This window comes from Sprattus sprattus (genome assembly GCF_963457725.1).
Source record: "Sprattus sprattus genome assembly, chromosome: 14".
Taxonomy (NCBI): domain Eukaryota; kingdom Metazoa; phylum Chordata; class Actinopteri; order Clupeiformes; family Clupeidae; genus Sprattus; species Sprattus sprattus.
The window spans coordinates 16092486-16109152 of record NC_137912.1 but is presented as its reverse complement, the minus strand read 5'-3'; the positions used below and the strand labels follow the sequence as shown (position 1 = coordinate 16109152).

At 40.1% G+C, this 16667-nt stretch overlaps 2 protein-coding genes across 2 annotated transcripts; both read left to right on the top strand.

Moving 5' to 3' along the window:
* On the top strand, window positions 1–10594 carry ano6 (anoctamin 6). Its single transcript, XM_080851627.1, has 20 exons — window positions 1–215; window positions 1151–1215; window positions 1628–1756; window positions 2556–2621; window positions 2935–3213; window positions 3493–3606; window positions 4298–4413; window positions 4498–4632; window positions 4936–5041; window positions 5265–5325; window positions 5494–5639; window positions 5930–6007; window positions 6320–6545; window positions 6998–7167; window positions 7375–7472; window positions 7932–8062; window positions 8281–8486; window positions 8752–8963; window positions 9265–9370; window positions 9514–10594. The coding sequence occupies exons 1-20, from the start codon at window positions 128–130 to the stop codon at window positions 9718–9720; spliced, it is 2739 nt and encodes a 912-aa protein (XP_080707753.1). The 5' UTR covers window positions 1–127; the 3' UTR covers window positions 9721–10594.
* A 548-nt stretch (window positions 10595–11142) lies between these two features.
* Window positions 11143–16018, top strand: pwp1 (PWP1 homolog, endonuclein). Its single transcript, XM_080851479.1, has 15 exons — window positions 11143–11240; window positions 11416–11474; window positions 11734–11903; window positions 12006–12091; window positions 12221–12317; window positions 12485–12595; window positions 12779–12909; window positions 13333–13406; window positions 13499–13595; window positions 13744–13805; window positions 13921–14032; window positions 14179–14269; window positions 14417–14538; window positions 14884–14989; window positions 15600–16018. The coding sequence occupies exons 1-15, from the start codon at window positions 11175–11177 to the stop codon at window positions 15689–15691; spliced, it is 1476 nt and encodes a 491-aa protein (XP_080707605.1). The 5' UTR covers window positions 11143–11174; the 3' UTR covers window positions 15692–16018.
* The last annotated feature ends 649 nt before the right edge of the window (window positions 16019–16667 follow it).

The window sequence follows — 16667 nt, the reverse complement described above, 5'->3', positions numbered from 1 at the left end:
AGTGTCCCAGTAGGCCCATTTGCAAGAATGAGTGTATTTACAGAACTTTAACATTTTGGCGACAGGTAGACCACTTTGGGTTTAGGTGATTTGCGCCTCAGTTTTTTTACGCTTTACAGAAACGAAAATGAGTGAGGAAGGGGATAACATTTCTGAGATGGACTCGGAGAGAGATCTTGAGGGAGGGACGGAGATGGGCTTGTTAGATGATGTTGGTGAGTTTAGGCTACGAGTAGCCTAATTTTGGATATTTGTGTTCAGTTCAAATTGCTTTGATTGGTAGGCTAAGAATGCCTTACCATAATTCGCGAACATCACACTGTGTTATGGCCCATATGGTAGCCTACAGGAGAGATCATGGTCCAGTGTTGTAACTTCCATCTGTGCATGTCACCCAGCTTGGGCGAAACTTCATGAAGTTCGAGCCTTTACTTTGTCAACATTTAGAATGACTCGTATTGCTCAACCGGACCTATTGTTGGAAAGACTACAGTAGGACACGAACGTTAAATTATTTTGTTAGCATTAGGAATATGTTCACAAGCTTAAAGCCTATTCAAACATTTATGTAGCGATTCAGTGGGCTGCACTTCATTCGTCAAGTCCTATTAAGCGGGTGATGAATATCGTATGAAGTATGCATACTGCTGACCTTAACCAGTGTAGACTATGACTTGTTAGTTTGCATTAGAAGATTGCCTGCAGTAGAGGAATTTTCTTCAGAGTGGTTAAACCAGTCCATTTCAAAACATTACTGGTATTGCAATGCATTCAGTGCTGGAATGCTTTGCCTTTAAATACGCAGTGCCATTGAAGTGACATTTATAGACCTTCCCAGGCGTTGCTATGAGATAGTTTTCCAAGAACAAAACAGAAACATCTGATTCGAGTTAGGTTGACCATAAGGCCATCCTCTTTGGGCTGTTTGGTTTGTTTGTTCATCAGAAACAAAGTGCCATCTGTAATAGACATTATAGTACACAATCCTGTTACAGCATTTTAAAAGGTTGTAGTATAACAGATAGTTTCATTCTAGGCACCTTGATTTTGCTTTAATGATCCACCATTCAAATGAGATTTTTATACCAATGACTATGTTAAAAATATTCAGAAAAGAGGATAACTGTTGTAAATTCCTGTGCATTTGCAGTTTATTCAGAGAACTATCTGCCATCATACAGATCTGCAGGAGGAACAGTGCCTAAAGTGGAACAGGTCAGTCCCTGCTCCTCACAACAACACTGAAGGTTTTTCCAAAATCTTGGACATGAGTTGAATAATGTGCCTTTAAGTGAAGAAAAGAGCAAGATAACTCTCAACCTAAAAGTATATTGTAGCACATCCATGGATTGAATTGCCCATGTAAGCCCATTTAAAACCTCTGCAAAGCTTGTTTTAATTTAAAAGAACTTGGGTGGGTCAGTTTTTCCCAGAGTGAACTCATCGCTCATTTTTTCAGTATCAGCCAGGGATTCCAGTTGGGTAGTTATGTGGAACTGGGTGGAAACCCATTTGGAGCACCAGCTCTTCTGCTCTGTCCTGAAAGAATATGTTTGAGACGATGGACGAGGACGTATACGAGTTTGAAGATGCTGAACTTCCTGACATTTCTGTGTTTTGTCCCCAGGCGGAATTCGACCATAATCCTGACTCCCTTTTTTTTAATGATGGCAAGCGGCGCATTGACTTTGTGTTGGTGTACGAGGATGAGAGCAAGAAGGATTTCGATAAAAAGAACACCTTCCAGCGGCGAAAAGTAAGTGTTTGTGGCCACAGTGCATTTAATGTTCAGCTAAGAAACAGAATGTACAAAATCAATACACATGGGTTACTTGAAGAGAACATTTGAAGAGCTTGTTTATTTTAGATGTGTATCGCTGAAGGTTAAATACATGAGGACTAGGAACGTCACTGCAGATATGTTAAGACATTTTTTTGTCTTGCTGTGCAGAGGCTTGATTGGTTCAATAAAGACTCCCTTTTAAAAGGAACTATTAAAATTACTTTGATGTTTACTTGGAAACATATGCTTCAAAGATTATGTGACTTATATTTCCTGTCATTATCCTGGATATGAGTTAAGTTTATGTTTTTATTTCTAATTAAGTTTCGATTGGATGTTAAATGTTACACGTGTTATGAACTAAGCTGACATGTAGGAGGCTAAAGAAATCCCCTCCATGTTGAAACCACCCTTTTCAGATCTTTCACAACAGATGTTTTGGAATGCAGCCAGACAGCTGAAAGCTTTTAATTACAAAATCACAATGTGCTCTGGCTACATTAATGGCTGTTTAAGCAAGCAGAGATCAATTCCACGTTAACGTACTTCTCTATTATAGTTTATATGTATCTTTAAAAAAAAAAAAATTGGGATCAGATAGGACAGTAGAGAGAGACAGGAAGCGAGCTGGAGAAAAACCCATTCATGGTATAGGGATGCAGCTGATGCCCCCCACCCCCCCCCCCCCCCCAGTTGTGAGTCTTTCATCATCACCTCATCATTCTACTGCATGTGTGTGTGTGTGTGTGTTATCCCTGATTACTCTCTACAGCGTAGGAGAGAGTATTTTGAATCCAGTCTGATGGACATGGGCATGGAGCTGGAAGCAACTAGATCAGTGAGTGAATCTGACAGGCAGTTGTGGGGCAAAACCATAGGTGTGACTGTTAACTTGTGGTATAAATGTGGTGTTCCATAGTCAAACCCATCTGATATCATAGCCTACAGATTTTAAGAACAGCAACGAAAAGGCACATGGTTAGAGGAATCACGATTTGTATTACATTCTCACTTTTATTTTTCAAAACAATGACAGTTTTATGATGTTGAAAACGTTAGGCATGATGACTATACTTAGATTTTAATAGAAGATAAATAAACACAGTTCTCTAGATCTAAAAATAAAAGTTTCTACTGCATGCTCCTCTCAGGTTGTGGATGAGAAAATCCTCTTTGTGAAGGTCCACATGCCCTGGGAGGTGCTATGTACATATGCTGAAATCCTCCACATCAAACTGCCTATTCAGGCCAATGACCTGGCGTCTAAGGCCTCACCATTCAACTGCTTCACAAAGTACTTTTACCCCAGTGAGGATGTCATCGCCACAGAGACAGAATTCTTCACTGCTCCCTTTGAGAAGAACAGGCTGGAGTACTTCATCATCAAAGACCAGGATGAATTCTTCACACCTGCAATGAGAAGCAGAATGGTTGGTGTACTGCAATCGCGCTAATTATATGTTGCTCGACATTTGTGAAATGTCCCTTTACCTGTATCTTTATCTTGCAAAAACATTACAGGACACATACTTTCTAATACAGTCTACTTCTTAAGACTTAAGACACTGGCACAGTTGGACTGCAGTGTTGGTTTGTGGGAGATTGTGTCTTTAGCAAGAAATCACAAAAATAGAGAATTGCTTTAGAATAAAACATGTGTTGCACAACTGAATGATAGTCAGTGATGTTACCCTTGCTTTTATTGTCAGGCGTACTACATTCTCTGTCGGGCCTCATATGAAGAAAGGGGAGCTGTGAAAAAGTTTGGCATCAACAAGCTGCTCGATGGAGGCGTGTACAAGGCTGCCTACCCCCTCCATGATGTAAGAGCTGTGGGTGAGGGTGGGTCATTGCTGAAATCCTGTGGTTTAACAATGACTGAGTCTGTAGTGCTGTATTGTAATGTAATGACCCATGCCTAAGAAACTGATTTTGTCATGCTTTGTGTGTTCCTGTTCTTGTCTGAAATAATGATGATAAATTGCTTGATGAAATACTGGCATTTTATTGTCATATTGACTTAATCTTGAGGAACTAACAAAAACAAAAAAATGTTTTTTTCCCCCCACAACAACCTTTAAATCATGTCAATCAGCTGTCTGTTCCTCTCAGCATTTGATACAATACAAAGTCTTTTCGTCTGCTCGAGTCTGGGTGATGATTCTTCAGTCAGCTTTCCTCTTCGTGCATACACATGAAGTTCCTGTGTTGAAAACGCCCATTCTTGTTCAATTGTAGGGAACCATGTCTATCCTGCTCTATTCCTCCCTATTGGCAACAATGGCTATCAAGAGACTTAGCCATAATAATGAAAATCTTCTGTTTCCCGCCCACCTGGTGTTTTGTGGGCTGTAGAGTCTTGGGACAGGAAATGACTGGAGATGTTTCCAGCTTTCATCGAAACCACATGTTACTATAACATGTACTCACAGCAAGACTGGTTTGCTGCTGTGTGAGAGTGATAAGCCTCTTCAGGTTTTGCACAGGAATGATTGTGCCTCTGTCAATTCACAGGGCAGATTCAATATCAAATCCCAAGATGAAGGATGTCCCAATGAAAGGTATCTGCTGTACACTGAGTGGGCCCATCCAAAAAGCTTCTACAAGATGCAACCCCTGGACCTCATCAGGTGTGTGTCTTTGTGTTTGTGATCAATACATGCACCAATGTTATTATGGGGGAAAACAAATTAAAAAATGTTTTGTCTGTTTAGGAAATATTATGGAGAGAAAATTGCAATTTACTTTGCCTGGCTGGGATTCTACACAGTTATGCTGACACTAGCTGCCATTGTGGGTCTCTGCTGTTTCATCTTTGGCTATAGAACACGGGAAACCAGCACATGGAGGTAACATAGGGATCTGTAACATCTGTAGTATTTATTTCACATACAATGCTGAAGGTTATCGTTTATCTACAGAAAAGAACATCATCTCCCATTATTTTGACTTCCTTACGCACAGAGATGAGAGATTAGATGGTTAATCTATCCTAAAATTCAATCAAAGTATTACATACTTTAAAGTTTAAAGTATACAATATCAGTGCAATATCAGCCTGCTTTACTACCTGCACTTCAGAGCAACATACTGATGCCTGTTGGTTGTACTGTATGTAAATTGGTTGGTCATTGGACTCTTCAATGTGACAGCAAAGAGGTGTGTGACCCTGAGATTGGTGGAAAGATCATCATGTGCCCTCGATGTGACAGACTCTGCCCTTACTGGCGGCTCAACATCACCTGCGAGACTTCTAAAGTGAGTAACACACCGCAGAACACGAGTGCAATACAAGTGAACCTTTAGGTCATGAAGATCTGCATTGCTTTCAGCCCTGTATCTGTACTGTACTGTATCAGTATCTGTACTGCCAAGGTTAAAGGAGTCTACTTGGCTTTCACAAAGCATACAAAACATGCCTCTTTATATCTGCATGGCTAGTTTTTAAGGGTCACCTTTAAGTTTTTTTTTTACTTTTTAGGATCTTTGCATATTTGACAACTATGGAACGTTGGTGTTTGCTGTATTTATGGCAATTTGGGGTGAGTTATATAATATCATTTGTGAAGAGGTATGATAATGGTATGATCATTTATTATTGACCTTTCAATTTGTCATGCACAGTTTGGATGTATGATTTTTTTCCATTAGACTGGCACTACTGTTTGCACCTGGGAACACATTCTAGTTTAACGTCTGGTTGTCTTCAGTGACACTGTTTCTAGAGCTCTGGAAACGCTATCAGGCTAGGCTGGAGTACGAATGGGACACAGTGGAGTTCCTGGAGCAGGAGGAGCAGCCAAGGCCAGAGTATGAGGCCAAGTGCCTTTACCAGAGGACCAATCCTGTCACCGGAGTATGTATGAGAGGAAATTCAGCATGGACACTTCGAAAGCCTGCAGTGCTATTATTATTTCGACTTTCGATTTCGAGTAATGCATTGTTGGTCTGCTATGACATACCAGCAGTTTTCTATAGCATAGCTGGTATAGGCCTCTAGATTACTTCTAGACTCCAACTACTCCGAAATATTTGCTTGGATCTTTACAAGCGTTCCAATGTGCTAGTTTGAACAATTCTGCAATTCTTGAAAGTTGATTCATTGACTTGTTTGATGACGATTCATTGACTTGTTTCACTAAACAGGCAGAAGAGAAGGTGCCTTACACTGCCTGTGGGAAGTGTGTGAGAGTGTCTTGCGGAATTGGGACGGTTCTGTTCTGGGTAGTTATTCACATCAGTTATAACCCTGTTGCCATTCTGTACCAGTGCAGATTAGCTCTATTTTTGCCTATTTCACACAGTATAACATATCCTTCATATACAGATAAACTGAACAATTATCATACTGCGATTCACACATGACTCTGTAGATACAGTACTTTATTTGGTAATAATTTACAATTAGGTGGCATTTTATCAGTGAATTACAACCAATCAAGAATAATAGATACTATGGAATGTATCTATCTATCTACAGTCCCTCTTATCATTTTCATTCATTTTTTTGTTTTTATTTCTGACCTGCGATGACAGATTTTTCTCATCGTCGCGTCAGTGGTGGGTGTGATTGTCTACCGGCTGGCCGTCTTCTTCGTCTTCTCTAGAAGGCTTCGTGAAGACATCAAAGGACTGGAGCCTTTAAAAGAGTATGTGACGCCACAGATGGCAACCACTGTCACTGCATCTATCATCAGCGTTGTCATCATCATGATCCTCAACAACCTCTATGAGAAGGTTGCCGTCTGGATAACCGACTTTGGTGGGTGTCAAAAGTTTGTTTGCTATGGTCTCAGATAAGTAATCAGCGTCAGAGCCAATGCATCATAACAACTGAGGCAGGTGAATGAAATGTACTGTACGCCTTCCCACAACAGCTAGTTTTTTCACTTGTCACGGAACAATCTGATGCTGTCTTTTACAGAACAGGAAAGTGCATGGCATCTACTTTTTAGTGTGCACATCTGCTTTTTCAGACTTCCTCCTTACTCTCCTGTGACCTAATAAAGTCTCAACCACAAAGACAACACACAAAGGCAGTTATTTTTGTAGTTTGCAGTTATTTCAGTTATTGCAATTCTTATTTCAGAAGGTAATTGTACCTGGCATCATTGGGTTTCCTACAGTTCCCCGTAATGTGACATAATGAAGATCAGTAATAATATCTTTATACAGCGTGACTTTGACACAATATTACATTCTTGTGCAACTCAGAACTCCCAAGGACAAGGACAGACTATGAGAACAGTCTGACGCTTAAGATGTTCCTCTTTCAGTTCGTGAACTACTACTCTTCATGTTTCTACGTGGCCTTTTTCAAGGGCAAAGTGGTGGGTTACCCAGGAGAGCCTGTGTACTGGATGGGGTTGTATCGAAATGAGGAGGTAAGACATTAAATAAATAACTTAAGATACAACTGAAGACAACACAAAGTTCTCATATACCTATTATATGACAATATTTCATTATCCTGCAGATTCTTTGACATAAAAGATTCTGACAGAATGTTGAGATTTCCAATTTTGATTCTAGTCATTCAGCTTCTAATGGCTGAATAATCAATTAATGTTGCCAATTTTTTTCCTTGCTAGTGTGATCCTGGAGGATGTCTTATTGAACTGACCACTCAGCTCAGTGTCATTATGGGAGGCAAGGCCATCTGGAATAACATACAGGAAGTTCTGCTTCCGTGAGTGTTTGTCGTTCACTCCCTGCAGATTGCCTCGCACTCACCACATCTCCCACACAGTTATCAGCTGTCACAAGCGTACCCACATCGGCCGTCTGTGCTTTTTCACAGTCTAGCCCACTGTAGCCTCTTTTATGTTTGAGGAACATAAATTAACATCCAGACATGTACAGCTTTAACCTTACCTTTACTGCCTGCAAGTAAAATCTATTAGCCATCATACTTGCAAACTTACAAACACCAACAGACTGATGCACTGTGGCAATTGTTTTGCAATAGATTAACTCCACATCACATGAGCATGTATCATTAAAATTAATTTGAGGATTTTATCAAATATGCTACTTACAAAAATCTACATGATATGGCATTAAGCATGTATAGTCATAGTTTATCTCAGGCAATATATGCCTTTTCACAATAAAATTACTTGAACAGAAATGGATTGTCTGTCCTCAGGTGGTTAAAAAATCTGATTTCCCGTCACTGCAATAAAGTGAAGTCTGAGAAAATAATTCCACGTTGGGAGCAGGACTACCAGTTGCAGCCACTGGGAAAGTTGGGCCTGTTCTATGAGTACCTGGAAATGGGTGAGACATTAAGTACATAGACTAAATGAAGGGAAATAAAAAAGAGTTTTGAAATTCACCTGGACCATTCACCAATAAAAATTTTCAAAGGCAGGCACTTGTTTCACAGCAAAAGTCCAGAATTGCTATTACCAAAAGCACCACTAACAGTGAATTTGATTTCGATACTCAAACTGTATGATATTTGCTAATCGAATTGCCCTCTTGTTTCTGCCCAGTAATCCAGTTTGGCTTTGTGACACTCTTCGTGGCCTCTTTCCCTCTGGCTCCTCTTCTGGCCCTGGTGAATAACCTGCTTGAGATCCGTGTGGATGCGTGGAAGCTGACTACACAATTCCGCCGGATTGTGCCGGAAAAGGCCCAAGATATTGGAGCATGGCAACCAATTCTTCAGGGTGTTGCCATCTTGGCTGTGGCAACCAATGTGAGCTATTTGACAGTATGCCGAACCGCATCAGTGCAGCATACACCATACATATTAAGATTAGCATTCAGATACAGCAATTATGGAAAAAAAGATCCAATGAAAAATCTAAACAAGCACAGTCTGGTCTGGCTTTTAATGTGTAAGTAGCTTGAACTAACCACTGTATAAGACAAGCCACAGATGTAAACTGTTGTTTAATTCATGGAGATTTGGAATCTGCCTAGTGTATTTCTCATATGTAATCTTTATGTTTCTGTTGTAGGCAGCCATAATTGCCTTCACATCAGATATGATTCCACGTCTGGTGTATTACTGGTCCTTTTCTGTGTCACCATATACGGAGAACTCCAGCCACACCATGACAGGCTACATCAACAACACACTCTCCATTTTTAACATCAGTGATTTCTCAGACGACAGTATGCCCCGTGACGAAGTCATTCCTTATTGGTTTAACACCAGCACCACCTGCAGGTAGCAAACAATAGCCCAGCATAACAAGTATCAAAATGTTGGCAAGCAGACCAGTTTTACTTTACCTACCTTTTTTTCTTCACTGATTATCAGTAATCATTCTTTTCTAAAAAAGGTTGTGATTTAGATTGTAATAAAAAATGTGGCCAAGAAATACTGTGCGTGAGCAAGCATATGCTCTTCAGACATTTAAGATTTAACTTCACAAAAGAGCATTCCCCAAAAGTCTTTTACCTCAATATTAGGTTTATGCCTAAACATTATTTGTTTAACCTTGATATCTCCCCGTTCTTCATTTTAGGTATCGAGACTTCAGATTCCCTCCAGGTCATCCCAAACAGTATGACCACAACATCTACTATTGGCATGTCATAGCTGCCAAACTAGCCTTCATCATTGTTGTTGAGGTTAGAGTCCTTGCCTTTTATCTTTTATTTATCACTGAAATGAACTACATGTCTGTTTAAAACACTGTGGATGTATTTAATGCGTGTTCGTTTACTGAACAATTCTGTAATGTTTAAAATGGTTTACATTTTTTTTCCCCCAGCACATTGTGTACTTCACCAAGTTTGTGCTGTCCTACGCCATCCCTGATGTGCCCGACAATGTGAAGGAACAAATCAAACGTGAGAAATACCTCACTCAGGTTCTCCTCCATGAGGCCAACCTCAAGAAGGTTGCCAAACAAGTGAAGCCCATCTCTGATATGATCAAATGTGATTTTGAGGGAGAGAACCTAGACATGCCCGTATGAGCCTTCTTCGGGTCAAGTACTATTTCAAAAAACAAGTGGAAGTTCTGTCCATTTGAGCAAATGCTTCAGTGCCTTAATGGGATTCCTTCCTGGGGAAAATGTGGTATCAGCCCATAAGAACTTTATGTATTATATTATTTTATCTGTGGTACTATTGGTTGGTTAAAATTGGGCAGCAATAACTCAGGTTATCCCGAAATGCACATGCTTTGCACAATTTCTTGGAAAACAGGAAACTGATCACTGAGGACTGCACCGCAAAATATTATGAATATGTTTTTAAAACACTGTGGTATTTAGGTCATTGTTATTGATAAATAGGAGTAAACAGGAGGTACGTACATGTGTTACTGTTATCGAATATGATATCAGTTAACTGTATAATGTTTTTTTGTCTGCCACATCGTTTCCAATAACAGTCTGTTACATATGCTTTGGAATCTTAATCCTGTGCACTCCACCTGACAGTTATATTATGGAAAACTGGCATTAGGGTAAGAATTTTGAACAATATAACATTGAAGCTGTTAGTGGAAAATGTGTCCTGTATTTTAAACAGGATGAAATACAATGAATGCTGAGGTGTTTCTACTTCAAAGTCTTAAGTAACTCACCTATAAAAGTTTCAATGTGTCTATATAAGTCAAGTAAACTATCGAGTTTATTTCATTTGTATTATTGCCTTAAATAGTTGACTGTTGATTGACTGTTTTAAAATCGTATTCAGTTGTTTTTATTATCACATATGATTGACTGTATTACGTCACCTGCACAACGTAGATTTTTTTTACTGACATGTGAACAACTAACAATGAAAAACATACTTTTATAACTTGTATAATGCCATGTGCCTTAATTTCCTGTGTATTCAATCAATCTATGTCGTATAGACTACAATTCTTGAGATTGTATGTTGTGTATTTCACAATTAAAAACATATTATGTATAATATGATATATTAAGTGGTACGCAGTTTTTCTTTTGTTAACTTAACGAACCTGTCTGGCACTCTAGAAAGGAGAGGCTTTCTGTCACAACACAGACGACACCATACACATTGCCATATTAAATAAATATATGAATATACATGTACGGTATGTAGGTATTTGGCAAAATATTTCGGAATGTAGAAGGTAAAAAGAAACCAACACGTTTAAAAAAAAGTTGACGAGTCTAAATTTAGCCAGACAAGAAGCAGTCTTTTCATCAGCTTCAGCAGTCGTTTCCTGTTATAAATCGGCCTTTAAGCGTATCTATGGTTAAACATTCAGGCAAAATACTGGATAGCTAAAACACGTCATAGCCACCTTCACGACAGAAAGGACCCTGTTCTTTTCACGTGCAAGTTCTGGCGTGTCAACAGTGATAGTATAAGCAGTATTACTGATATTGTCATGCCATTTATTGTGTATAACGTATATATCTTTTGAAAAATTCAGATTTAATCAACGATCATGAGTTCACAAATAACTTGTGTTGGGTGGGTGAGGAGGGGAGTCGCAAAGGAAACACCTGATAAAGTAAGCAGTATGTTAGCATGTTACAGTCAGCTAACTTTTCGGAACCTGTAATGTCAAGGATGTCAATATATATCATGCATTTGCTATTGGTTGCATTGTAGAAGTTTGTCAGACTTAGTATATTTGCATTGTTATAAAATGTCCAATATTCTTCATCTGTGATTTCATTTTTCAGGTGGAGCTAAGCAAAGAAGAGCTACAGCGTATAATAGCTGAAGCAAAAGACTCACTGGCGTAAGTATTTTACATCTCAAATGCAGATTAGTGATAATAAAGTCGAGAGATCTATAGCAGTATTTATTTATGGTTTTCACATCTGAAGGTTTCCTCTGAAAGACTGTATAATGTCAGCCAAGTCAACTACAGTTAGGTTACTACAGCATTGCTATCCATACTTGCTAGCTTTGTTGTCGCTTTTTAAATAATGAAACCTGTCCTGTAAGATGTTATGGTGTTTATGTCTTTTCTATTTTTATTTTTGGTTTGCTTATAGGCAGTGTGATGACGGCAGTGACGAGGATGAAGGCATGGGTAGTGGGGAGATGAGTGAGGAGACAGAGGCTCTCCCCAATGAGGAAGAAGAGGGTGAAAATGAAGCTGAAAAAGAGGACAAGGATGAATTAGCGGAGTATGGACTTGACAGATATGACGAGGAAGATGCCGGTAATCCCCTTTTAGTTGTTCCATAAAATAATAATGTGTTTTTGTTAGGTATGTTTGTTGATTCTGATTCTGATGTTGTCTGTGATTTCTTACCTGTTTCAGTTACATCCAACCTTGGTGATAGTCTAGCTGGTCTCACTGTATATGGAACCAATGAGGAGGACCCTTACATCACCATCAAAGACACAGTAAGTCCAAGATGAGCAATGAGTGACAGTTACATATCCCAGAACAATCTAGTTCCATTGAGAAGCGGCTATATGAAAGTGAGCCATTGACCATCTGAGTGTGTCTGCGTGTGTGTGTGCGCGCCTCAGGATCAGTATGACCGGGAGGACTTTCAGATCAAACCTAGTGACAACCTCATCGTGACAGGCAAGGCTGAAAAGGACTGCTGTAACCTGGAGATTCACGGTAAGCAAAACATCGTATTGTAAATGATAGTATTCTAGGTCTGACTGTGCTACGTTCCAATATTTATAGCTTGGGTTAGCCTGAACTAAACTCTCCAAAACATTTGAATACAAACTTACCCAAACTTGGATGCAGAATGTTTCACATTAATATGTTACTCTACCCAGTTTACAATGCAGAGGAGAATTCCATGTATGTTCATCATGACATCCTCTTGCCTGCCTACCCTTTGTGTGTGGAGTGGCTCAACTTTGACCCCAACCCTGAGGAATCTCGAGGTGAGTGGGTTAAGAGTTGTCTTTTTCTAAATAAAGTTCTGTAAATGCATTTCAGATTTTTTAACACTGAACCGCCATATTGACTTATGCTAGTGTGAATACTTTGCTTACCATTGCTTACCTTAGAACAAGCGTTTGTAATGCTTTGCATGACCTGGAGTATTCTTAATACTTTTCTTTCAGCAAACTATGCAGCAGTAGGTAACATGACTCCAGTGATTGATGTGTGGGATCTGGATGTGGTGGATTGCTTAGAGCCAGCCTTCTCTCTTGGGGGTAAAAAGGCCACAAAGAAGAAAAAGAAAGGCAAAAAGGTGAACTTGACACTTCTTCACCCACTCTAATAGGAACGGTATTCCAGTATTGACCAACCACAAACTCATTTTCAATGTGGCACCTCTCTAATTACTTTTGCACTTGACTGAACACTAACTAACTAACTAACTAACGGTGCAAACCAATGACACCGTAACGAGCGACGCGATACAATCCATACAATCTGATTGGCTGCTGCCAGGGAAAATCGCTCCACATTTGCATAGGATTCATTACAACGTTTTTCGGTTGCGTCGCCCAAAACGGTGGTCTACGTCACAATGGATTGGCTCCCGTGACGCCCACCATTGACGCCCACCATTAGTGATGGTAAAGTATCGCGTCGCTGTCATGGGTTTCCACGGTAAGCTCACACAGCTCCTTGCATATTTAATGTTTGGATGCACACGGCTGTTTTGCAGGCTGCTGCTGCTGCAGAACCAGTTGAAGGTCACACTGATGCCGTTCTAGATATTTCCTGGAACAAACTTGTTCGGTGAGAACTCCCAGTCTGTCTTCCTTTGTGTGTTACTGCTGGCTAAATGATCACTGTCTGAGTTTTACTGACATTTATTTTTTCCCCAACAGGAATGTTCTGGCAAGTGGATCAGCCGATGAGACAGTAATCTTGTGGGACCTGACACAGGGAAAGCCAGCCACAACACTAAGAAAACACACAGATAAGGTATAGACACTTCAGTCATATGCGCAACCATTGAAAGGCATTGATCCTTACATACGTACAAAGAATCTGGCCATGCCTTGAATCTGCTGGTTTTATTAATACATTTATTATAAATAAATAATCGATTAATGTGTTTGTCTGGTTCCAGGTTCAGACTCTGAAATTCCACCCTTTTGAGGCTCAGACCCTTATATCTGGATCCTATGACAGGTTTGTCTTCAAAAGAGGAAAAACCGGGTTACATCTTGTTTTGAAAATATTTGGACAAATATGCTGTGTAATACAGATGTGTAGTGTTAACTACCCTCCTATTCCTGTTCCCCAGGTCTGCTGTTTTGTACGACTGTCGAAGCCCAGACGACAGCCATCGTGTCTGGAGGTTTAGTGGGCAGGTTGAGAGAGTTGTATGGAATCATTTTTCTCCGTTCAACTTCCTGGTGAGAAAGCCCTCTTTAACACGCTCGAAAGTCTTTAGTGAAGTTGGTTGAATCAAACATCTGCATACTTGACTATAGGTTGTTATTTATCCCTCCATGCCATATAAACATGTCCTATATTTTTCTGTTTCTCTTTTTTTCCCCAGGCAAGCACAGAAGATGGCTTTATCTACTGTCTAGATGCACGCTCTGATAAGCCAGTGTTTACACTCCGAGCTCATGATGGAGAGGTCTCAGGTGAGAGGAGGCTTCATTGTTGAAATCTGATCATGGGGTTCAGGATAGCGCATGGAATTGCATTTATTCCTTACAGATGGCATTCAATGTAGTTGGACTTGAAACATAGAATGACCAATCTGACAAGACTGATATCATCTACCACAGGTATGGACCTGAGCAGTCAAATAAAAGGATGCTTGGTCACATCTTCAGCTGACAAACATGTGAAGATCTGGGACATTCTTGGGGACAAACCCAGTCTTGTTCATTCCCGGGACATGAAAATGGTTTGTACCCATATTTGAAAATCACATAATAACATTTTTGGATACAGTTTAAAACTGAGCAGGGCTGAGCTATTACATAAACCTTCAAGGCACGGTGACAAACGCAACTCTAGTGGTTTCTAACTTCTCTATACTCTCTCTATATTCTCTATACTGACACGTAGACTCCCTTTAACCAGACTCCCCATTTTGCTTAGGAAACCAGTGGGATGTTTTTGCACAGAGACCTGTGAAATTCAGGCAGGTTTTACAGCTCGGCTTAGATAAAGCTGAGTGGATGTACAACAACAGTAGTAAGTGAAAGTTAAAAGCTAAATACTACATGTTTTGTTTTTTTTTCCCTAGGGAGTACTGTTTTGTGCAGCCTGTAGTCCTGACCTCCCCTTCGTTTATGCATTTGGTGGACAAAAAGATGGGCTTCGTGTGTGGGACATAAGTGATGTCACAGCAGGTATGGTGAAACATCATGCTGTGTACTGGAATATGTAAATTGTTGTTTAAAGGTGCAGTCCACGATTCTAATACAATACGCTTGCCTTGATCCACATGATCTTCTAGTTGTCCGGTCAGTGTTTGCGCATAAAAAAAATACTCCAGGCTTTGTACTGTCCTGGCCATGTAAATGGTAAACAAACATAGTGGCTGTGACCGAGCCATTGACGGTCCTAGGCCAATCAACAATATGCTTCAAGAGATGGAAGTGAGGGCTGTACTTACGTTGGCTGTTGAGAAAAAAAATATCAACAACCTTTTGCAAAAACCGAATCACAGACTGCATCTTTAAAGACTTTATGTATTATAGCAACCAGCTCTGTTGTTGGAAATGTTATCATTCAGTTAGCCATCTATTTATTCCATAAGTACATATTTTTTCTTTTGAATACTTTTTGCAATAGTTAATTTTGCCTCCCCATCTACCTCTTAGGGAAACTGTAGACACATTAGAAGTCTCATCTGGTGTTTTGTGTGTGATACCATGCTGTAACAGTGGAGCTATAGAAAAACATGTCTGGTTGTGTTTGACTGCTTCTTTTTATTTATGATATATTCTTTTCTTTCAGTCACTGAAGTGTTTGGGAACCGGGAGAGGTTAGTAGCAAACACCTCATCTGAGGCTTCCAGCAGCAGCGCAGCGGAGATGGATGTCCTTTAATTCCTTTAATCGCTACACAAGTTAATCCACTCAAGAGCAAGAGACTTGTCCATTGGACAACAAAGAAAGGACCATTAGCTGAACTATGTGGACCTGTCATAATATTAATCACACTGTTAAGTGTTGACGAAGGGACATGAAATAGAAGAATTTCAGAAAAGACGAAAAGAAGATTTTGTCTGGACAAGTATAGCAGTGGAAAAGAAAGCAGTTCTTACATGGACACCCATTGATGAGTGTCTCTCAGTGTCTAAGCCTGGCCTGCATATTTCAGGTTTGCAGTGGATATTACCACTGGCTGCATTACCTAAACTGTAATAGGCTAATAAAACCTCTTTTGTGTTTGTACATTTTATTGCCAGCATATCAGAGGAGCTAGTGTTCATTGTCAAATAATACATTTGGAAAATAAATCAATGTCTGATTTTAATTAACCTTTTTCTGCATAATTAGTTTCTCTGCATTTGTGAAGAACATCTCAAGTATTAAAAAGGGTTGCTTTTAAGAGAAGCAAAAGTACTTAGCTTTGCTAAGGCTTCAGGGTCGTTACAACTAGAGAAGGGTGCAGCGATCCAAATGTCCACATCGCGGGTAGTCTGGCCAGTACACCCGGTTATCTGTTCCATAGATGTAGAAGCTTCCAGTCTCGCCTCTCCAGTAGTACTGGGCAAATGTGACTGGCACGGCCTTCAGGAGGTGCCTCTGCTGGATGACCTTGCAGTCCGGCGACCTCTGGTGGGATGCTTCAACCATCCGCTCTGAGGTGACATTCACCTCACGTACTGAAAACTCAGATAGTGGCTTCACCTTGGTCCCTATGCTGGCATGGACCACATCCCCAGCTGCCTGCAGCAGCTTCTTCTCTGGCACCCCGCAGCCAGTCATCAGATGGTGTTCCAATTTGGTTTGGTACTCCACGCGCAACTCCTTGAAGTAGCACAGGCGTCCTTTGCCCATGCACATTTTGCAGCACACA

Coding starts and splice junctions, on each gene's coding strand:
- ano6 (XM_080851627.1), top strand. CDS start 128: ATGAGTGAGGAAGGGGATAACATTTCTGAGATGGACTCGGAGAGAGAT. Junction 1,216..1,627: donor CAGTGCCTAAAGTGGAACAG/GTCAGTCCCTGC, acceptor TTTTGTCCCCAG/GCGGAATTCGACCATAATCC. Junction 7,168..7,374: donor GGTTGTATCGAAATGAGGAG/GTAAGACATTAA, acceptor TTTCCTTGCTAG/TGTGATCCTGGAGGATGTCT.
- pwp1 (XM_080851479.1), top strand. CDS start 11,175: ATGAGTTCACAAATAACTTGTGTTGGGTGGGTGAGGAGGGGAGTCGCA. Junction 11,241..11,415: donor CAAAGGAAACACCTGATAAA/GTAAGCAGTATG, acceptor TTCATTTTTCAG/GTGGAGCTAAGCAAAGAAGA. Junction 12,910..13,332: donor AGAAAAAGAAAGGCAAAAAG/GTGAACTTGACA, acceptor GCTGTTTTGCAG/GCTGCTGCTGCTGCAGAACC.